Genomic DNA, 22,939 nt, shown 5'->3' with positions numbered 1-22,939 from the left:
ACCTTGAATGCCTGACTTTACATGTATCTGTTCCATCTCTTCATGTGCTGAAAACCCTGGAGAGAGACACTCTGCTCAGCTCATAGTAGCCCTTGTTTTTTGATGATTACACTTTCACATCAACATCTGCTTTATAAAGAAAGGGACTTTACAAAAGAAGAGGGTCAGGTGGAGACTAAGCTGGTTGGAAAGATAGTTACAGGACGTTTATCTTAGGGACCAGCCATGTCTCTGCATGCTCTCTCTTCTTCTGGTTAAAATGAAGCTAGGTTGTGCCAAGAAAAAAAAAATGCCTGGCACAGATAGTGATTCTTTTTTTATTTTTTAAATATAATTTATTGTCAAACTGGTTTCCATACAACACCCATTGCTCATCCCAACAAGTGCCCTCCTCAATGCCCATCAACCACAGAAAGTGTTTTTTTTATCAAGCCAGAAGCATTTAGGGGCCCAAGGCTTTTTGGGGGGACCAGCAGAATATAGGAATAAATCAAATTTTTATCCCCTGGCATAATTAGAGCTGACCAGCAAAGCAATTAATAGTTTTAGGAGAAGAGAGGCACGAGGTGAACAGGCCAATGGTTGAAGCTTTCTAACCAAACCTTGGTAAGTAAAAGAAAGGCAGAGTCTCCTTGTAAAGCAAAATAAGTAAAACAGGAGTTGGCCTGAATCACAATATTTATAAATGAAATTTAATTGAGAAGGATCTTAAATTCCTGCCCAGCTGTTTGTATTCTTTTCAGTTTTGCTCTAAATGACCCAACACTTTCTTATTCATGATAATTTGGTAACAGGTAATTTAATGCTTATTTTAATCATGTGTGTTTATAGAAAAACATATTTACTAGCTTTGTGTTTTTCCAAGTTCCTGGTGAAGAATTTTGCATGCTCTTTCATCTGCAATAGCTTGCCTCATGGTTTGTGAAGCTCTACCCTGATTTCCATTTCTGGGGAGAAGCAAGTCAGTTGGTCCATTCAGACACACATGAGCTGAATTCCAGGCATAGTGTTTAAGAGGAAACTACTTCTGAAAGACAAACACAAATCTTCAAAGGGAAAGAAATCTGACAGATGTGATGCTTTGCATGTATTAAGTGTAAGGAGAGAGGTTGGCAGGGGAGGAAAAGTCAAGTAAAGTTCATTTTTAGGGTTGGCAACTGAGTCGCCTAGACTTCCACTCCCAGATGCCAGGGGAACCTGTGGGATCTTCAGTTTTCCCATCCCCATTCTTGGGGTTTGGAGAAGTGTGGCCAGTAAGGTGTTGCCACACTTCAGGGTTGCTGCTGCTTTCCAGATGGCTGGGTCCAGTGCTCAAAAGTAAAACCACTGCGGGGCTGGATGCCCCACTCTTGGTCCTTGGTGATCCATGTCCCCTACCCATTTGACACTCGTTTTCACTTCTGTGATTTTGCTTATGGCCGATTCAAATAAAAATAATTACTTCTAACACCTACTGCCTACAGTGTACTGAACACAAAGCTGTGGTTCTTGCCCTCGAGGAACTTACAGTTTTTAGTGCAGCCCCAGAGTTCATTGGCGTGATTGGCACCTTGAGGTGAGCTTTGTGGGTGGAATACTGAGACATAAGGCTGAGGATGCCCCTGTTGCTGCACTGGGCATCTTCTCTGCTGGCTCAGTTTATTTTTTTTATTTATTTTATTTATTTTTTTTATTTATATATGAAATTTATTGTCAAACTGGTTTCCATACAACACCCAGTGCTCATCCCAAAAGGTGCCCTCCTCATTACCCATCACCCACCCTCTCCTCCCTCCCACCCCCCATCAACCCTTAGTTTGTTCTCAGTTCTCAACAGTCTCTTATGCTTTGGCTCTCTCCCACTCTAACCTCTTTTTTTTTTTTTTTCCTTCCCCTCCCCCATGGGTTCCTGTTAAGTTTCTCAGGATCTACATAAGAGTGAAACCATATGGTATCTGTCTTTCTCTGTATGGCTTATTTCACTTAGCATCACACTCTCCAGTTCCATCCACGTTGCTACAAAAGGCCATATTTCATGTTTTCTCATTGCCACGTAGTATTCCATTGTGTATATAAACCACAATTTCTTTATCCATTCATCAGTTGATGGACATTTAGGCTCTTTCCATAATTTGGCTATTGTTGAGAGTGCTGCTATGAACATTGGGGTACAAGTGCCCCTATGCATCAGTACTCCTGTGTCCCTTGGATAAATTCCTAGCAGTGCTATTGCTGGGTCATAGGGTAGGTCTATTCTTAATTTTCTGAGGAACCTCCACACTGCTTTCCAGAGCGGCTGCACCAATTTGCATTCCCACCAACAGTGCAAGAGGGTTCCCGTTTCTCCACATCCTCTCCAGCATCTATAGTCTCCTGATTTGTTCATTTTGGCCACTCTGACTGGCGTGAGGTGATACCTGAGTGTGGTTTTGATTTGTATTTCCCTGATAAGGAGCGACGCTGAACATCTTTTCATGTGCCTGTTGGCCATCCAGATGTCTTCTTTAGAGAAGTGTCTATTCATGTTTTCTGCCCATTTCTTCACTGGGTTATTTGCTTTTCGGGTGTGGAGTTTGGTGAGCTCTTTATAGATTTTGGATACTAGCCCTTTGTCCGATATGTCATTTGCAAATATCTTTTCCCATTCCGTTGGTTGCCTTTTCGTTTTGTTGGTTGTTTCCTTTGCTGTGCAGAAGCTTTTTATCTTCATAAGGTCCCAGTAATTCACTTTTGCTTTTAATTCCCTTGCCTTTGGGGATGTGTCGAGTAAGAGATTGCTACGGCTGAGGTCAGAGAGGTCTTTTCCTGCTTTCTCCTCTAAGGTTTTGATGGTTTCCTGTCTCACATTCAGGTCCTTTATCCATTTTGAGTTTATTTTTGTGAATGGTGTGAGAAAGTGGTCTAGTTTCAACCTTCTGCATGTTGCTGTCCAGTTCTCCCAGCACCATTTGTTAAAGAGACTGTCTTTTTTCCATTGGATGTTCCTTCCTGCTTTGTCAAAGATGAGTTGGCCATACGTTTGTGGGTCTAGTTCTGGGGTTTCTATTCTATTCCATTGGTCTATGTGTCTGTTTTTGTGCCAATACCATGCAGTCTTGATGATGACAGCTTTGTAGTAGAGGCTAAAGTCTGGGATTGTGATGCCTCCTGCTTTGGTCTTCTTCTTCAAAATTACTTTGGCTATTCGGGGCCTTTTGTGGTTCCATATGAATTTTAGGATTGCTTGTTCTAGTTTCGAGAAGAATGCTGGTGCCATTTTGATTGGGATTGCATTGAATGTGTAGATAGCTTTGGGTAGTATTGACATTTTGACAATATTTATTCTTCCAATCCATGAGCAGGGAATGTCTTTCCATTTCTTTAAATCTTCTTCAATTACCTTCATAAGCTTTCTATAGTTTTCAGCATACAGATCCTTTACATCTTTGGTTAGATTTATTCCTAGGTATTTTATGCTTCTTGGTGCAATTGTGAATGGGATCAGTTTCTTTATTTGTCTTTCTGTTGCTTCATTGTTAGTGTATAAGAATGCAACTGATTCCTCTACATTGATTTTGTATCCTGCAACTTTGCTGAATTCATGTATCAGTTCTATCTGCTGGCTCAGTTTAAAACCTCATCTCCCTCCACTGCTCACTCTCTCCCCCTGACTTCTAGGCCACTAGCAAGTCCTGCAAAATGCAGTGCCAGTCCTGCCACTTCTCTGTCTGCAGCACCACCACCCTGGGCTGAGCAGCCACTGCCTCTCACCAGAACCACTGCTAACATCCTCACTGCCTCCAGTCCTCATCCTGACCATCTACTGCCCTGTCTTTATGCGGCACAGTCTTCCAAAGGTAATTCCAACACTAGATCATGTCTTCCTCTGCTTGAGAATCTCGGGTGATTCTCCATTGCATCAGCTCAGATCCAAACTTCTCAGGAGGCCTTTGAAGCCTTGTCCCACCTGCCCCTGCCTAGTCCCTGTCCCACCCACTATCTTTCCCCTTCATTCTCTCTGCTCCATGCACACTGGCCTCTTTGGATTCCTCCACAGACAGGTACATTCTGCTCAAGAGATTCTGCAATTGCTAGCCTTCCACCTAGAAAGCTCTTTCCTCTCATTTCCATACATCTAATTCCTGTGACTTATTCAGGTTTCACCCCTAATGCCTTCTCTGACTACACAGCCAAAGCAGCCTGTGCCAGTAACTTGTAACACACCTCTTGGTTTCATTACTTCTTTGCTGCTTACTGCCACCTGATGTTGCCTTTCAGTTCGCCCCCTTTCTTGCTCATTGTCTGTCTCCCCACTGAAACGTAAGCTCCAGGAGAGCAGCAGCCTTCTCTGTCTTGCCCACAGGTGTATCCCTGGTGCCTGCCACAGTGCCTGGTACATGTAAGTGAATGACTATCTCCATGGTTTCTTCCAGCTCCCCATCTATGACAGTAGTATGTTCTGAAACAACTTATTTCCTCTCCAACTCCCCAGACACAAAGCCCAGCCCAGCCCACCTTTCTCTGTGAAGGCTGGCTGTCTCTCCCCCACCACACCTCACTGCCCTGCTCCTGCTAGAACCCCTTGCATCAGTTTGAGTCTCCCCACAGCACCTGGTGCTGTACTATGCCTTCTCTGATATCATTCACGTTTCCTTTTCAAGTGTCTCTTAATTTTAAGTCCTTGATGACTCTTAACATCTGTATGTTCACTCAAATAAAGTGAAATAAGAGAAAGACATACAGAGAAAGACAGATACCATATGTTTTCACTCTTATGTGGATCCTGAGAAACTTAACAGAAGTCCATGGGGGAGGGGAAGAAAAAAAAAGAGGTTAGAGAGGGAGAGAGCCAAAGCATAAGAGACTCTTAAAAACTGAGAACAAACTGAGGGTTGATGGGGGGTGGAATGGAGGGGAGGGTGGGTAATGGGTATTGAGGAGGGCACATTTTGGGATGAGCACTGGGTGTTGTATGGAAACCAATCTGACAATAAATTTCATATTAAAAAAAAGAGTTGGTTAAGTAAAAGCACAACTTGGCACATTTCCTGGGTGAGTAGAGATTTCTAAAATCTAGTGTATACTAAGCAGGGAGGCTTAAACCAACTGTTGAGTTTTGGGGCTTAAACAGGGAGGGAAGGACTGATGCTCCACTGCTGGCCAGTTAGCACTTTGTGTGAATCAGAAGCAGGCCCCACTCTGCTGGGTGTTCACATAAGGACAGAGGCCCCTGCTAGGGGAGTGTAGGCTGTAGCTCAGCCCCCCTCAGCTGCTTCAGCACAAATGCTTGGGTGCAGCCTGGACAAGCATGCACAGCATCCTGGGGATGGGGTATAGGCACAGGTGTACCCCAGTGAGAAGTGGGGCAGGAGGAGGGTGTGAGAATATTCTTTGGCCCTGCCCCTTCTCTCTCTGGGAGTCTGGCTGCAAGTGGGGCAGGTGCAGTGTTCACCACTGCTGCCTCCCAAAGGGTATCTTTGTGAAGCAGACACAGCAGAGGCAGATCAGGTTCTTTGCCTTTTACGGTTCAGAGGAGAGAAGAGCCTGTGGGAATGAAAGATTGACAAGAACAAAGACAGCAGGCCAAGTGACCTGGGGAGGAGTCTTTGGGGACTTCTGTTGCACCTGGGATTAGGGTCCAAGAGGTGACCTGCAGGGACAGGGGAAGGAGGAGCTGGGAAGCAGAAGCTGGTTCCTTGGAGTGAGGGGGAACATGTGGAGCCACCAGTTGTAAGAGCACACCACTCTTGGGCAAGAAAATGGAAATTAGGGATGGAGAACAAACAAGGGGGCCACAGGGGCTGATCTTCACAGCCTGAGAGTGGCAGTGGCTGAGGCAGGACAGCCTCCACTGTCTACAGACCAACACAGCTGTATGAGATGCCTGTGAGAAACCTGGGAAGGTCTGGGTCTGGAGCAGGCTAGAGAACGGTGGCCACATGACTAGTGAAAGGACACTCTATAAAACCTAAAGAATCGTGAGGAATTAGCAGAGTGTGGGAATAGCTTTTCAGTTTAAAAGCAAAACCATTCCAGGAATCCTCAAAGCTGGGTCAACAGAGAGACATTTCAATAACATAATGCAACATATGTTATATTAATAAATAAGGCCAATAAGGTGACAATGTTTTCATTAATCTTTTTTCCACTGGCCTTTTTCTCTTTGATGCTCATAGAGCATCAAAGAAGAGAAAAGCCATGAGTATATTTAGATGGATGAAACTGGAGATTATTGGCATATGTGTGGCTGCCCCCTGCCCGGTAGAAGGAGCAGGCCTGGGCCTGCCTGCAGCTGGGTGCATTGTGAAAGGACCCTCAAGCCCACTCTCTACCCCTGTATGCTGTGTGCAGGGGGACCTGGGCCAGCTCTGCCCAGGACTCAGAGGGATTTCTTTTATCAGTTTGTCTTTTTAAACTTTAAAAATATACACACAAGTAGAGAGGCTTGTGTGGCAAACCTCCACACCCAGCTTCACCAGGAGTTGCTGGAGTATTTTAAGGGAGCTTCTAAACATTCTAGACTCCAGACATACACACTTCAATATGTATAAGCTAGAACTATGACAACATCACTACAGTAACAAAATGAACAAAACTACTTTAAATCCTTAGTTTCCAGTCCATATTCAATTTCCCTCCAATTATCTAAAAAAATGTCATTTAAGAGTTAATTTGTTGATTCAGGACTAAGACAGGATTCCCCATTGCATTTGGTCAACATGTCTAGTCTGTGTTTGAAATTCTGTAAGAATTCCCACCCAGAGAGCTTTCAGACTTCAGAAGGTTTAGTGCCCAGCATATGCAAACACCCTTCTTGTTCTTCCTTCTGCCCAATACCCAGGAAATCGAATCCTCCTTCCCTCGAGGCAGGATGTGAGTGAGGGTGGAATGACCACAGAAAACCTGCTTCCTAAGGAAAATGGAAGATGGCCACCAGTGTCTTTGCAGACAAGCCAGCAGAGAACTGGTGGGGAGAAGGCCAAAAGGAAAACCTAGCTTTGCTCATAAATGTAGAAGGTTTTTAGCCACTTAATGTGGTTACCAACCCAGATGTAGCTTAACCTGCACAGAGAAGGAAATGTCAGTAAAACAACAGTCCCTCAATTGTGTGCAGTTGACTGCAAGCTTGAAGCTGGTAATAATAGCTGCACTTCTAGGTAAAAGGAAGGTGAACAGAGGGTTTGTACAGGATGTAGAGTTTCATGAAGCAGACAAGGGAATTCTGGAGGGAGGTCTAAGGACCTCTGACATTAAGCCCTCTCAAAGGAGACTGCCTGCCAATCTATGTATCAGAAGATGAGAAGGCTGAGTTGGTAAGAGCTCTTTTTGTAATAAATGAAAGCATTTGACAAAGCAACAAGTGGGACATCTGTGGTGGCAGCTGTCCTTGTACTCAGCACTGCCTCCTGAGTAAGGACAAGGCAGAGTTGGGATTTACTATTAAGTGAGCGTAACACTGCAACATATGTTATATTAATAAATTATATAAGTTAATGATTTTACAGCATAGGATATAATAAAACCTAAATGTATATAGAATCCCCCTTCCAAAAGTCATAGAATCAGCACTGCTCAAACACAATTTGTTTAATGTTATATTGTTATTACGAGGAAGCCAGGAGCAAAGTTCTCCTCTGGATGATGATTGGTAATGCCTAACTACAGAGACAAAAGGCATTTATCAGTGCAAGGTGCTTGTAGAGGGAAACTGGAGCCATTGATCCTAATACATAGGTAGTTCCATGTGGCTTTAGAACTTGGCTCTCTACCCCCAACCTCCCAACCTCAGAGTTAGGCAGTGGGAATGGTACCTGTATTTTCTGGGTTGGGGTAGGGACTCTTATCTTCATTTTCATTGGGCTGGAGGTCATCCATGTTGATCTAGGCAGCCAAAGGAGAGAAGGAGGAAGAATCCAATTAGAGACATTCCATTGTTTGAGAGGCTTAGAGCCTTGAAATTGCATCAGGGTTAGTGGTTGAGCTGTTGACTCAAAAGTATATCCTTATTATCTTGTATATATCCTTCAAGACATCGGCAGAAGGCTGGAATTCAACCAGTCTGCCTTCTCTTCACATTTCTAGTGTTTCTGGTCCATCTTCATGGGCTTTGTTCCACTGAGTCTCTTTTCTTCCTTCCTCCCTCGTTTGCATGGGTGGTCTGGGAAGGCTTTGCCCTCCTTTCCCCAGCAATGGCCCTCTCAGCTCCTGGAATAAGATGGCTTCTTACCTTGGTGGTGGGTGGGGACTCTCCATCAGCTGTAATGGATTTCAGCTCAATTTTCTCCTCCTTGGTTTCCTCCACAGCTGGCTTTTCCATTATCTCTTGCTTCTTCTCTGGGCTGGCAGTCCTGGCCGGTCAGCAGGTAGAAAAATTAAAGGGATGTTTACTGAATGACAGGAGACATGAAGAAATCAACTACCCTGTGGTCTTCTGGGGACTAGTGGGAGCAGATTCCCTGGGCCTATGTCCATCATCCTTTACCCAGGGCACATGGCATGTGTCACTCAATCACAGATGCTGTTGGGCTGGGCCCTCCATCCAGGCACCAGGCCACACTTTGCTCTGTCTTGTACTTAGTTGGACTATTTCAGCTTCTCAGTTGCTCTAGTCTATGTCTGAATCAGAGAAAGATTCTGGATCTGATTCAGGATTGGTTCCTAAAAAACTCTGCTTGGTATCCAGCAGATGTGTGGCGTATGACAGTCCCATCTAGACAATGACAGAAGACAATGCAGGGCTTTATCTTGTTTTCCTAATGCTGGCAATGATTTATAAAACAGCGAAAAGTTATCACTCAGCTAGAATTGCATTTCCCCTCTAAGCGGCTGCCTTCCTCCTCTACCCATCCTTCATTCCCACCACCTATCATGACCTTCCTTCTCAAAAGAGAATCCCCCAACTTCTTAGGTGGGAAATAGAATACCTTCACAAATACTATAATTCACAATGTTCCCCCACTTTAGGGCAATACCTAATAAATAGTAGAGAAAGTTGTGTGAAGCTTACTGTGAAGCCTCAAACCCAGTGCCCTCTAGGAGGGATGGCTGACAGAGGCCAGCACCAAAGCCTCTCTTTATCACTAATGGGAATGGCATTCCAGAACTGGGACCCTGGGGCTTTGGGTCTAGGTAAGCTTAGAGGGTTACCTGGCCAGCTTCTTTCTCTCCTTCTCTTCTTCCTCCTCCTTTTGGGCAGATGTGAGGCTCTCAGCATCAGCCAGATTGTCCACAGCAATGGCCAAGAACACATTCAGTAGGATATCTGTTTGTGTCCATTCTTAAAGAAAATGACCCTTGGCCTTGGGGTATTTGGTGGGCACAGGGGGCAGGGAGGGTGCAAGACATGCAGGGGTAGACTTCCTCATAGAGTGAGCTCAGTGGTGACTCACTGTGAGGAGTTCAGAGCCCAGTAGTGTCCCTCCTCCACACCTCTCCCTCCCCATTACCCTACTAGCTACTAGAAGTTTTCTAAGGGGTCAAGAGCAGGATAGCTTGCAGGGTGGAGTGGGCAGGGAGTGAGGCAGCAAGCCTGCCTTGCTCTTTAATTGCTGGGTTTCATTATTGGTTTCCCTACTGAGATGACTGGCTGTAACTGACATTATAAACAGCATTGTCTCTAGCAGAATGCAGAATGCTCTTAAGAGTGGTTCATTAAAACTGGGCACTGAGGAGGCGGCCTGATATCTCTGCCAACTCTTAATCTGAGCCTGCACATACAAAGACCCTTGCAGGGTCCAGCTGGAGCTGGCTGAATCTTGGAAACTCCTAAATGAAGTAGTCATTTGCCCTTTCCTTCTTGCCCTCATCCCTAACCTTGAACAGAAACACTGTGGGTCAGAGGATTGCAGAACCAAAGAAAGTATAGATGAAAGGGGTCTTAATATTGTTAAGTCTAACCTCCACCCCCAGGCACCCAGATAACCACACAATTTCACATATAGGAAAGCCACAACCCACAGAGGTGAAGGGCTTGACCAAGGATCTTACTGTGCACCTGCCCTTGGTCCCCTGGCGCTGTGGCAGGCAGGGGAGGGGCTTTGCATAAATTATCTCATTAAACTTCATCATGATCCCTTAAGTGGTAGGCAGTAATGTTTCATCACCCCATTTTATAGACACTGAGGTAGAGAACCTTTAGTTTGCTGGAGATCACCCAGTTGGGAAAAGGTGAAGCCTGTCTGTCAGCATCAATGTTCATGCCTTGGGCACTACATTAAACTATGATTTAAACCCGAATCTTGGGCCAGAGCTGCTTCTACTTTACCATCTGCCTCTGCACACAACCCTCTTGGGGTTTTGACCAGCAGGAGAGAATACTGCCTGCAGCTTGAGTCCCTGGAAAGCTGCCCATGGCCTGGATCAGCAAGGACCTGTCAGGTCTGCTTGGTGAAGCCTGTCCAGCTTTGCCTGTGACTAAAGTCCTGGAGAGTGGCTTCAGAGGGAGGGACACTGAGCAGAAAATAGGGAGGAGAGATGAAGGTCATTTCAAGAATGATGGCTCAGTCCCCCTTAACTGCATTTCCTACCTCCAGCAGCAATAGCCCAAGGCATTGGAGCCCAAATCCAAGTGTGTTCACATTGGAATCTATGTGAGTAGCTGTACATGCACAACACCAGGGGGCGTTGTTCACCTAGACTACAATGAGATCATGCCTCCTGGAGTCAGGCAACACTGCAGCCCAAACTGGTTCAGGAATATGAACTTACATCCCCGCCTATGCCAAAGAGCCAGGCTTTCACCAAGACCTGCCTCCACAGTTAAGGTGGTTCTGGGACAGGAAATGTTTTCTTCCCAGAGCACACCTTTCCCCTGCTTGCCTTGGGGGCCCTGTGGATGGGCAACCACAGTTTTCAACCCCAAGTCAGGACCTGCTGGGCACACGTATTTGGCATCGTGCTGCAGGCTGAGGGAGGGTGAGGCGGCAGGGGCGGGGAGGCAGGAGCAAAGGATACAGTTTCCACAGATGAAGAGGATGATGAAGTAAATACAGACTAACATCCCTGGAAAAGAGGGGCCGCCATAAGCCATGATCCCATCATACATCACCGAATTCCAGTCCTCCCCGGTCAGGATCTGAATGACACATTCCCACCAATAAGGGACACAGCGTTAGACCAACAGCAAACCCCAAAACTCCCCTGCCCTGCCCCACTATGTTAACAAAAATGTCTAAAATCTGTTTTCCACCTCTTTCCCTCCTCTTGGCCCCCAGTTTTCCTCCCAGGGGCTCTGAACTACTGACCTGGGCAAGTTTGACCCTATACTTAGACAAAGTGCACTGGCATGATATTATTTGAGAAGTGACTGAAAGGCGTTCCTGGTCAAAGCATCTCTTTCTACTCACATGCAGTGCACAAGATGGCTGCCATCAGCCATTCCTCAGGGCCCTTTTGCAAATGTGAATGTATTCATTGAAAGAGTAACAAGGGGCAAGAATGGTGGGTAGGAAAGATGGAGCCCCATCACCCTCTCCTCTCCCAATGAGGGCAGTCTGCTTTCCTTTGTTTATACTTTGGGCTTTCCTGCAGAATTTATCTGAAGTTTCTGTGGTTAAGCAAGAGTTTTTAAACTACTCATTTAGATTTTTTTTACCCCAGTGGTTCATACAACAGTGGAATTCCATGGGGGACTGAGGGTAGGGGGAACTACAAGAACTCAGGACTCAACTGGGCATGGTCCCTCCATGACTGATCTAGGCTGGCTTTGGCTGCCCAGTGTAAGGGTGAAGCTTTCCACCACCTTTTCAAGACTCCATCTTCCCACCCAAACTCAACCCTGCCACTCAACCACCTTCCCGCTCATAATCCCGGCAGAGAAGAGTCCATACCTGAAACACGGTGAGGAGGGACTGAGGAAAGTTATCAAATGTGCTCCTCCGAGTCTGCATCTCATCAAAGTTGAACTTTCCTCCAAAGAGCTGCATCCCCAGGAGGGAGAAGATGATGATGAAGAGGAAGAGGAGTAGCAGCAGGGAGGCAATGGAGCGCACAGAATTCAGCAAGGATGCCACCAGGTTGCTTAAGGAGTTCCAGTACCTGAGGACCAGCATGAGGGAGATTAGCATCCTTTTTCTATGCTTTCCTTAATATCACTCCTCATTCACGCATCCACTAGAAATTTTAAGATAAATTATAACTCCTTTTGCCCCTTCATTCCTATAGTGGTGGTGGTGTGAACTGTGCTGGTAAGCTCACAGTTAGAGTGTGGAGCTAGTTAATTCAATGTTCCAGGATCAGTAATGTGTAATGGCAAATAGAGGGAACTAAGAAGTGAGAAGCCTGAGTTCCAGTCTAACTCCACAAGTTGCTGCCTGCTAGTTGCAGTTGGGCAAGTCACATAACTTCCCTTCTATTTACCTTATCATCCAAGAAAATAGAGACAACAGTAGCAATTGGGAATATTACATGAGGAAAAAAAAAAAAGCAGCTCTCCAAACAACAAAATAAAGACTAAACAAGTGGGACTACATCAAACTAAAAAAGCTTCTGGTCAGCAAAATAAACCATCAACAAAGTGAAAAGACAACCTATGAAACAGGAAAAAATATTTGCAAACATGTATCTGATAAGGCGTTGATATCCAAATATATAAAGAACACAGGCAACTCAAAAGCAAAAACAAAACGAAATGACCAAAAAGCAAAGCCCCAAATAATCCAATTCAAAAATTTGACACAGGACCTGAATAGACATTTTTACAAAGAAGATATATGAATGGCCATCAAGTACAAGAAAAGATGCTTAACATCACCAGCCATCAAGGAAATGCAAATTAAAACCACAGTGAGGTATCATCTCACACCTGTTAGAATGGCCATCATCAAAAAGACAAGAGGTAACAAGTGTTGGCAAGGATGTGGAGAAAAGGGAACCCTGTGCACTGTTGGTGGGAATGTAAATTGGTGCAGCTACTATGGAAAACAGCATGGAAGTTCCTCAAAAAAATTGAAAATCAACCACCATATGATTCAGCAATTCCACTTCTGGGAATATATCCAAAGGAAATGAAAACACTAACTGAAAAAGATATATGTGCCCCCATGTTCATTGCAGCATTATTTACAATAGCCAAGATACGGAAACAACCCAAGTGTCTATTGATGGATGAATGGACAAAGAACTTGTGGTGTATATAATACATACACACTGGAATATTATTCATCCATAAAAAAGAGGAAATCATATCATTTATGACAACATGGATGGACTTGAGGACATTACACTAAGTGAAATAAGTCAGACAGAGAAAGACAAATACTGCATGATTTCATTTTTATGTAGAATCTAAAAGCAAAACAAGAAAGCAAAAAATCACCTAACTTGTAGAAGAAAGAGATCAGATTTGTGGTTACCACAGGCAGGGGGCAGAGTGGGGGAGAATTAGATGAAGTTGTCAAAAGGTACAAACTTCCAGTTATGAGATAAATAGGTCATGATGACCTGTACATGATGATGTAACGTACAGCATGATGACTATGGTTGACACTGATATACCAGAAAGTTGTTCAGAGAAGATCCTAAGAATTCTCATCAAAAGGAGGGAATTTTTTCCTTTTATTTTTATTGTATCTATATAAGATGACACATGTTAACTAAACTTACTGTGGTAATCATTTCCTAATATATGTAAATCAAACCATCATGCTATATGCCTTAAGTTTATACAGTGATGTGTGCCAATTATTCCTCAATAAAACTGGAAAAAATATAATTCCTACTCTTAAAAAAAACACCCTAGTATAGTGCCTGGCACACAGTTGATAAAGGTTAATAATTACTGTTATCACTAGCAGTCTTTAGGCAGAAAAACACATTAATTTTTTTTCCCCAAGAATGCTGTCCTCAGCCCAGGCACCCCTAAGAGAGGGTACAAGGTTTTAGTGAGGTTTCCCAGATTTACCCTGTCCAAAGATTGGTTTTTTAAAAAGTCTCTTCTGGAGATGCTCATTCAATAGCTATAGTTTGGGGCCCAGAAACTTGTATTTTTGACAAGCATTCCAGATAATTCTGATAAGCAGGGAAGTTTAGGAACTCCTGGGTTACCAGAAACCAAAGAGGTCTATGAGTAAGGCAGGGAGGTCTTTCTGGGAAGAGATGGGGCTCCTTGGAGAGGAGGCTCCCAGTCATTATAGTCACAGTCCTTTTCTCCACTGTAAATACAGAGGTTCTTCATTATAGCCTTGGGAAAATCCCTTCCTCTTGGAAAAGGGGTGTGGGTGTGGGTTGCTAATGGCTGCTGGATGAAGCTTGGGCCTGTCATGATAAGGAAATGCACTGTAGCAAAAAGAACACAGCCTCTAACTGGAGCATGTGCAACTGAGAAATCTCACTTCCTTAGCTCCACCTCTGGCCTGTCTGCCTTCCAGGTCACAGTCTTGACTGCCTCCACTTAAGGCATTCCCAGCTTATTACCAATATATGTAGTGAATTGCTTTTGCTGCTTAAAAGAGTGACATGCAAACCACCCCCATTATAGCCTCATAGCTGCACCCCCAGCTTGGGTACTTCTCTCCAGAGAATAGTTCCATATTAGGTGAAAGAAGCAGATGGGCCAACAGTTTGGATGTAAACGTGAACTTCTTCCCAGCCTGGCGTCTTTAATGCTCCTTTCTCCTTCACAAATTCAGCCGTTCTCTACCTCTATTTTGCCTGCCAGCCATTCTTCCTCTGTTTACAGAATATTAATATACATTTATTTGTATCTGTTCTATAAATGCTCTTCAGTGTTTTTCATTTGTGACAGTCTCATCTCCTCCAAATAGGCTCTGAGTTCTTGAAGGCAAAGATCAGAAGTTTTTTTCTTCCATTCTCCCCATCTTTGTCCTCAGATAAATTCTGTCCAACCTAGTATTACTGTGAGAGACTGCCTGTCACCCCAATAGGCTAGAGATTGTAATATTTGCTCTGCTTAAAGCCAGAAGTAAGAGAACCTCTCTGGGGCTAGGATACCTGCCCTTCTTACATTTAGAGCAGTGTTCCCACACTGGAGAGGAAACTGCAGAGGAGTTTGGTCATTTTGTATATACTGATTCCCAGGCCTCACCCTGGAACCATGAAATCATAATCTCTGGTGCTGGGACTTGAGTGATTTTCATTCTACCACTCCAAAACTTGTCAGTAGACTGGTATTTAGGAACCAGTAACTTTAGAGCATATTTATAACAAGATTTTCCAGCTGTATCAGAGGGAAGAGTATATATGGATTAAGGTCACAGAGCCCCCTAGAGATCTCCTGTGTGTTCAACTTTCATGGAATATTCTGGAAAAGCCTTTATGGTCAAAGAAGGTTGAAGCCTTAATTTTCATGAGGCACATGGACATGGGGGAAATAAACCGGGCTCACAACTGAGATTCAGAGGTGTGTGACAGCCATGGGGACCCAATGGGAAGCCAGACAAGGAGGCCCCTGACTGGACAGAGGTTTGGTGGAGTGGAGCAGGCAGGAGGCAGAGAGGAAAGGGGATGTGGGAGGAGTGCCTGGAGTTCTGGGAAAGTGGAGGCTGTGGTAGAGAAACAAAATGAGTCATCTAGTGGAGAAGAACTCTTTGGAAACATTGGGCATAAAAGATGGCAGATAGTGCCCTGGGGGGCCAGCAGTGGAGCAGGTATGGGGCTGTAATGGTCAGAAGGGCAGGCAATGGGCGGAGTGTTTGACTAAAAGTGAGGACTCTTCTCATGCTTCCCCATGTCCCTCGAGGTATCCAGGGAAAGTCTGCACTTCTCTTGGTCAGCCAGGGATGGGCTCACAACACAAGATGTGTGGAATGACAGAGCTCCAACCCCATCATCTCCCATAGTTTCTGGCCCAAGACACAACACTTGCAGTCATCCTGAAGTCTCTCTTGACCCCACATCAGCAAGCTCTGTGGTCCCATATTCCAAGCAAAGCCTGAATCTGGCCACTTCCCAAACTCTGTCACCAGCTGAGCCAGCAATCCCACATCCTGACAGGTTTCCCTGTTCAACACTTGCTCCCTGCAGCCTTTCTCCACACTATATGCATCTCAGGTAAAAAGCCTTCAAATGCACCATACTTTTTTTTTTTTTTTTACCATTTATTTATTTTTGAGAGGCAGAGAGACAGAGCACAAGCAGGAGAGGGGCAGAGAGAGGGAGACACAGAACCCGAAGCAGGCTCCAGGCTCTGAGCTGTCAGCACAGAGACTGATGTGGGGACTCAAATCCACAAACTGCGAGATCATGACCTGAGCTGAAGTCAGAAGCTTAACTGACTGAGCCACCCAGGCGCTCCACCATACTTTTTTTTTAATTGATAGTAATGGATTATAACATACTGAAAAACAATGTAAATCTATCAATATTTATAAAAGGAGGTAGAGGTTTCCTTTATAGAATATGTCAAATGGATAACACAAATGTATGAATGAACGATAGAATCAGAAAATCACCATTTTGGGGGCACCTGGGTGGCTCAGTTGGTTAAGAGGCCAACTCTTGATTTTGGCTCAGGTCATGATCTCATGGGTTCGTGGGATCAAGCCCTGTGTATTAGGTTCTGTGCTGACAGCATGGAGCCTGCTTAGGATTCTCTTCCTCTCTCTCTGCCCCTTCCCCACTCTCTCTCTCTCTCTCTCTCTCTCTCTCTCTCTCTCTCAAAATAAATAAATAAAATTAAAAAAATAACCATTTAGCATTAGCAACAAATTCAGTAATGATCATCATGGATGCTAAAACCACTAGGTGAAAGGTCACTGGGGAGTAGGGTAGTCACATACTCTCAAAATATCACTCCATAGATTACTTATTAATCATAAAGGGAAAGGGTACCTCAACAGTGGAGAAATCTGGCAGATACCCACTTAACCAAGTTTCTACACTTAGAATCACCAATAACGAGACAAACTGATGCTACACACTTCCTGACACCATGCAATGGGAAGTACACAATCATCTATGTACTCCACACCACTGCAGCAGGAGGCCCTGTTAAATGTAAGTCACATTAAACCTCAATACTGCTTCATGCTCTTGCTTCCCATTGGAAGGCCTAACAGATCATGCGGAATTGGCCTCTACTGCCTCAGTGACCTCATCTCCTCCCACTCTCCCCACCACTTTTGCTCCAGCCCACCGGTCCCCTGCTGCTCCCCCAGCCTCCATGCATACTCCTGCCCTGGTCCCTGTTTTTCTGCTGTATACAGAGGTTTCTGCCAGAACTCTGTGTGGCTCACTTCTTCAGTCCCTGCAGGCCTCTGTTCAAATGTCCCCTCACTACAGTGGTCCTCCCTTGACCACATCTATCTCCTATTCCCACTATTTAATATACTCATTACCACTTGCCATGAGAATGTAATGTCCATGAGAGCAGGGAATTCACTTGCTTTGTTTGTATCCTTAGTGCTTAGAACAATGGCTAGTCAAAGGAGGTGATCAATGAATATTTTGTTCAATGAACTAATGAATCTTACTATAAATGTGACACATTTATACTTACTGGAGGGGAAAGCAAGGGACATGGGATTACAAGATAGTTCTGTGTATGTGTGTCAGGAGAAGGGGTGGGGTGGTGGTGGCCTCTCACACATGTACTTAAGTCAAACATACTTTGCCTGAAAACACCTCTCTCACATCATTTCTTTTCCTATAACTTCCCTAAGTTCATGGGTAGAGTTTTTGAGATTCCTGACTATTCCACTGCCTGACATTAAGTCCAACTATTATGTATTAAGGGAATAGATAGGTGATTGGGGTTGGGGGATGTGCAAACTGGATGAAGGGGGTCAAATTTACACACTTCCAGTTATAATAAGTCTGGGGATGGAATGGATAGCATGGTAACTATAGTTAATCATACTGTATCGTATACTTGAAAGCTTCTAAGAGAGTAAATTTAAAAAATCCTCATCACACACACAAAATTTGAAACTATTTAGGGTGACAGACGTTAACTAGATTTATTGTGGGGATCACTGTGCAATGTATACAAATATCGAATCATTATGTACACCTGAAACTAATATAATGTTATATATAATGGCTAATATATATGCCAATTATATCTTAACAAAAAAAGAAAAAAGTGATTATGTATAGGGTTGAAAGTGATTATGTATAAAGTTGATTATGTATAGAAGATAGGGTTGTTATGGCTTTGAGACCCTTGCAGTAGGATTTCCCAAAGAGTTCTGTGAACATGTGTCTCCTTTGTGGAAGAACTCCCATCCTGGTGGCTGAAAACCAATGGTTGTGGGTTCAAGGGCTTGAACCAGACTTTAAGGGACAAACTGCAACCAGATAAACTGATGGCATCCTACCTTCCTCATGAAAAACACCCAGACTGAAAAGATAATGCATTTAGGACCAGTCACACAGTTAAGACACAGTGAAGACAAAGAAACAAATGGCTGTTTATGCTGTTTATCTTCAACTTCCAGTTGCTTTCCGTTCAATAGGGGCAAGGTGGGGTCTGCCCTGTAGCTGGCTTGCCACCTGTAATTTCTGTTCCTTTGGAGCAGAATTAAGGGAGGAGAGCTGGTGCCAGTAGTCTGGCATTACGAGGGGCATACAGCTTGCTGAACAGAAGGTGTCCATCCCTAATGTGCACATGGTTGGAGACGTTTTATGTGCTCTCTAAAAGACTGGACAAAGGGACTGCTGAACTGATGTGGCAAAGAACACAATTATGGGTCAGAGAAGAGCTGGATTTTGGAGCCTCCCACGCCTTGGCTGATAGCAGCAGATAGGGCGGGGGCCTCATTACCACTGATATCAATGAGAATTGTAGGTGACAGGTGGCAGCCTCTGGGAAGGGTGACATGAAGTAGCATTTAAATGAAATGCTGGCAGCCATGCAAGTCCTGAAGCTCTCTTCCTTAATGTCAATCTGATTCTTGGTGGCTGTTATCACCATGACATGCAGATCAGACGATGCCTCAGGTCTCAGAATCACTCTCGTTTTTAGATACATTAGCTTCTAGACATAAAAACTAAAAGAGTTAGTGGCATATTAGCAATCATCTGAGGGTTTTATCCTAATCAATTAAAACCACTGAAGCACACACAGCCACCAAAAATGAACATCTTTGGAGAAAAGTGAGCAGCAGCAGAACAAACTATTTAATGTCCGGGCCTCATAGAGAGACAGGAAAACTGAGCATCTCGTCTTCAGAATAGTGCACACACACATCCACATACACGGAAGTCTCATTCTGTATTTGGGGATTCACAGCCCCAGATGCACATGCCCAGCTTTAAAGACTCCCCTCCCTCCACCCCACCATCCTCAGACACTCCACTGGCTATGGTCATCCTTTCAACTTTTCAATTCTCCTGTGGCTCTAAATCATTCTCTACAAAGTGTGTCTTTGCCCACCCCATCCTCCATACAACCTAGCTCACTGTTCTCTTTTTAAAGTAGGGTGCACGTGAGGGTTTTCTGATCCAATTTCTTTGTTACCTAAATTCTTTCACTTGCTGACTATGGCTTCACTTTTGCTAGCTTTCCCCTCTGCCTCTCTTGGCTTAAATGACCACCATGTGTTCAGGGGTATTGTATCTCCATCATTCTTTCTGCTAAGTCTGTTTGGGCCCTGTGGACTTCTCCCTTATCTTTAGTGGCAGAAAGTGGCCTGAACCTTGCTTGAACTGGAACTTTCATCTTGTGAACTTTTGCTTCAAATAGCTCAGGGCAGGGTTCTTTACAGTCTAGGTATGGAGGAGAGCATCGAGCCTGCTATAAATAAAAGACCTTCAAAATAACAGTACTAATAGCTTTAGGGTGCTTTGAAAATGCTCCACCCTACTTCCTCTCTGTTCCAGAGAGGTTCATAGCTAAATTTATACCTGTCCCAACTCTTCTTGTCCTGAGGGGTAAAAACACCCCAACCCTCTCCAAAATAAAACTCCTCTCAGTGTTGGTGGTAGTGATCTATTGTTGGTAGAGTATTTATAAAGCAAATTTCATGTGGTGAATCTGTGTGGTATGAGGCTTCTATACACTATTCCTAAGGAAGGGAGGAGAAATGAAGGTCACATAAGATAACTGGGCGAAGCACAGAAGGTTCATTCAAGGAGGAAGCTCAGCTTTGCCACAGGGATGTACAAGGTGGGTGTACAAGGACTAGCCCTTCAGTAAAGTTGGCCTCTGGTTCTGTAAGACACAATAGAGCCTGGAAGGATTAGTGAGGTAGGAGGCTGAACTAGGTATGTGCTGGTCCAGGAAGAGCCAGAGAATTCTATACTATCGTGGTCAGGGTCTGGGACAGCTTGGAGCTCAAGGCAAAATCTACCAGTTTAGTTCCTGCTGATATCTACCTCTGCCCCTTCAATTCTAGGAGAATGCACAGTTTATGTGTTTTGCTTTAGAGTCAAACCCTGCCTTGGATAACAAGTTCAAAGGTCTTGTCTTCTCTGTTTGCATAAGAGGCCTTGGTTGCACTGAGAATACATTCCCAGTAGGGGAATGTAACCCTGTCATGCTGGCAAGGTCATCTGGTCTTCATCTTGGGATTGCCTTGGGATTGTGCTCCTCTGAGCTCCTGGACCGCAGAGCTACTCAGTGTTCACTAGTGGGCCCCTGTACCAGATGTGTCAGGGTTAGGGAAGGAACACATTCAAGTCATCCTCATCTGGGTCTTCTTAATCCCCAGTAGATAATACCAGCCAGTCACCATTCCAGAGAATAACCACCCTTCATGCTGAAGGCAGTGAGCAGGCTCTTGAGTCTGAGCTGCCTTCTCCATAGACTCTGGCCTGGGAACTGGGCAGATGCCAAACGTATCTCTTTAATAATGGTCCGTAAGGAGCTCAGAGCCTCCACGGTGTCCTGAAAAGAGGAGGGCTAGAGTGGGGAGGGTCAGGGCAGTGTGGAGGTGGATCTGATGCTCATGGTCAGATTCTGGCAGTTGAAATGGAGACATTTAGAGCCTGGAGAATTTGCGAAAGGCTCTCACCTTGGGGCTCTATGGAGCCCATATGTGGTCATGATTCATCTGTAAATCTGTCTATGCTGAGTCAGCCCAAACTCACATTTCAGGGCCTGGGAAGGGAGCCACAGGGGAGGAGCAGTAGGAGAAAGAAATGGATTTAAGGTTTAAGAGAGAAAACAGCAAGGGCTGGAGGGATTTCAGTGCATTTAAAAACAAACTTTATAAAAAATGAAATGCAATTAGTAAATTGAAATCACATCCAGATTTAGTCTAACTGAGGTCTTTCTTCCTCCATGTAGAATAAGTCAGACTGGACTGACAAAGAGTAGACATACTTGATATTAAAAACTGGCAACATTCAAGAGCCCTGTAAAACCTCAAAGCAGGAGAAAGAATCCAATCTATTACTTGGCTGGAAGGCCCACTGTCATGGGTAATGTATCAAAAGATGACAAATATTTTGGCCACATGTATACCTCTCTGTTCTCACTGAGGCAGGAATCTTGCCTTCCCTATTTCATAACTTAGTGGTAATTTAACACTCCCAATATTATTAACACTCAGTAGTCAACTGATTTACAGTCCAGTGCAGGGTTCCCAGTCTTTCTTTCTTTCTTTCTTTTTTTTTTTTATGAGACATGTAGGATGGATGGTATTCATACACACAGTATACTCTCTAATGAATTCTCAGATTTTGACAAAATACACAAAAATAGCCATGCTGAAAATTCATTTTCTTCATGTATCATAGTCATATTCATCATATATCAAAACTTCTGCTCCCTTCAGGTAACATGAAGAGTGGTAACTCTAGCCCATTCTTGCCCATTCATAAAAGTATTTGGGAATGCAAATGACCAACAGTGAGGGTGTTACAGGAACAATCTTGAATTTATTTGCATTTACTTTTTAGAAAACTAACTGTTCATAAACTTTGGTATTTCATCTCCTATAATAACAAATTATTGCTATGCACTGTTCAACTGCTCTGGACATACCATTGTGTCTTGACATCATGGTTGAGGGTTCTTAGTCTAGTCAGTATTCCAAACTCAGAGTGCAGGTCTTGGGTGAGGTAAGGGAAGCTTGGAATTTTAGGAAGGTGTCCACAAATCCATGGACACACCAAACATTACAGCACTCTAGATAAATAGACAGTCATCTTGTGTGTACATTACCACTTTTCAAATGTATACAAGTGTATAGGAATTAATAAAATTAAAATAATTTAAAGACTTTGCTGAATTCATAGTAGCTCTTTATCATTATATGTTTTCCCAGTCAGGAACTATCAAAGTACAATCTTAACATGATTAGGGGCTACAGTATAGAGAAGGGAAAGCAGATGAAAGAATTAAGGTTTCCAATTGTATATGAAGGTCCATATTTTAAGACAGGGAAGTGGACAAAGGACAGCAGCAGGAAATTAGACCAGCGTTTCTCAAAGTGAGGTCACTGGATTACCAGTATGGAACTCTCTAGAAGTTGCTGGTCGAAATCTCTAGAGGTGTGGGTCCTTCATGAGCTCTTATTGAGTTTAACTGTGTCTGAGAATCACAATCACTGGGTCAGAATGCACTGTGAAAAAATGCTTTTTTAACATACTAGTAATACTGAGATACTACAAAATTTTCTCTAAGAGGTTTTAAAAGAAGATAGAGAAATATGCTTGCTTGATGACAGGACTATCTCGAGATGACCCATCTCTAGAGACCAGATGTCCACTCCCAGACCATATTTTAGGCATTTTCTTGGTCACTGGAGTATACTGGAGACAAGGTTCAGAAGGGGCATGGGATTCCCCACATAGTTATAGTCTCTATGTTGTTTTCCAAAAGCACCCGAGGGGTTGGAGGCTTGCAAAACAGGAAGATGATGGCCTTTGCCAAAGTAACTTCCAATTAGATAATGAAATTATTCTGTTTATAGACTTTACAGAGATCTGAAATACCACTAATCTTTCTTTTGGAGGGACTATGGGAAGCTCTCTGACAAAGACAGATTTTTAAAAATGGCTTCTTGGCAATAGTTTCAGCTTAGAAGTAGATAAATTATTGATTAGAAATAGAATGAATGTCAAATCTCTTCAAGAC

General features: G+C 43.9%; 1 protein-coding gene across 23 annotated transcripts in view; it reads right to left on the bottom strand.

Annotated features, from left to right (window-relative positions):
• The window catches only part of CACNA1C (calcium voltage-gated channel subunit alpha1 C), a 761,926-nt gene that overhangs the window by 105,849 nt on the left and 633,138 nt on the right, over positions 1 to 22,939 (bottom strand). For 19 of the 23 annotated variants that reach the window (XM_040463016.1, XM_040463040.1, XM_040463023.1 and 16 more), the window contains 5 exons: positions 11,787 to 11,994; positions 10,912 to 11,032; positions 9,106 to 9,220; positions 8,186 to 8,306; positions 7,770 to 7,839 (listed from right to left, as the gene is read on the bottom strand). In XM_040463016.1, the coding sequence (XP_040318950.1) occupies positions 7,770 to 7,839; positions 8,186 to 8,306; positions 9,106 to 9,220; positions 10,912 to 11,032; positions 11,787 to 11,994 (635 nt within the window). Of the gene's footprint in view, positions 1 to 7,769; positions 7,840 to 8,185; positions 8,316 to 9,105; positions 9,221 to 10,911; positions 11,033 to 11,786; positions 11,995 to 22,939 lie in introns of all 23 variants that reach the window. The other 4 variants (XM_040463017.1, XM_040463019.1, XM_040463027.1 and 1 more) reach the window with 1 other exon arrangement.

The sequence above is a fragment of the Herpailurus yagouaroundi genome, unplaced genomic scaffold, assembly GCF_014898765.1.
Source record: "Herpailurus yagouaroundi ecotype Mexico unplaced genomic scaffold, PumYag 355, whole genome shotgun sequence".
Taxonomy (NCBI): domain Eukaryota; kingdom Metazoa; phylum Chordata; class Mammalia; order Carnivora; family Felidae; genus Herpailurus; species Herpailurus yagouaroundi.
This window is presented reverse-complemented; position numbering and strand designations above follow the sequence as displayed.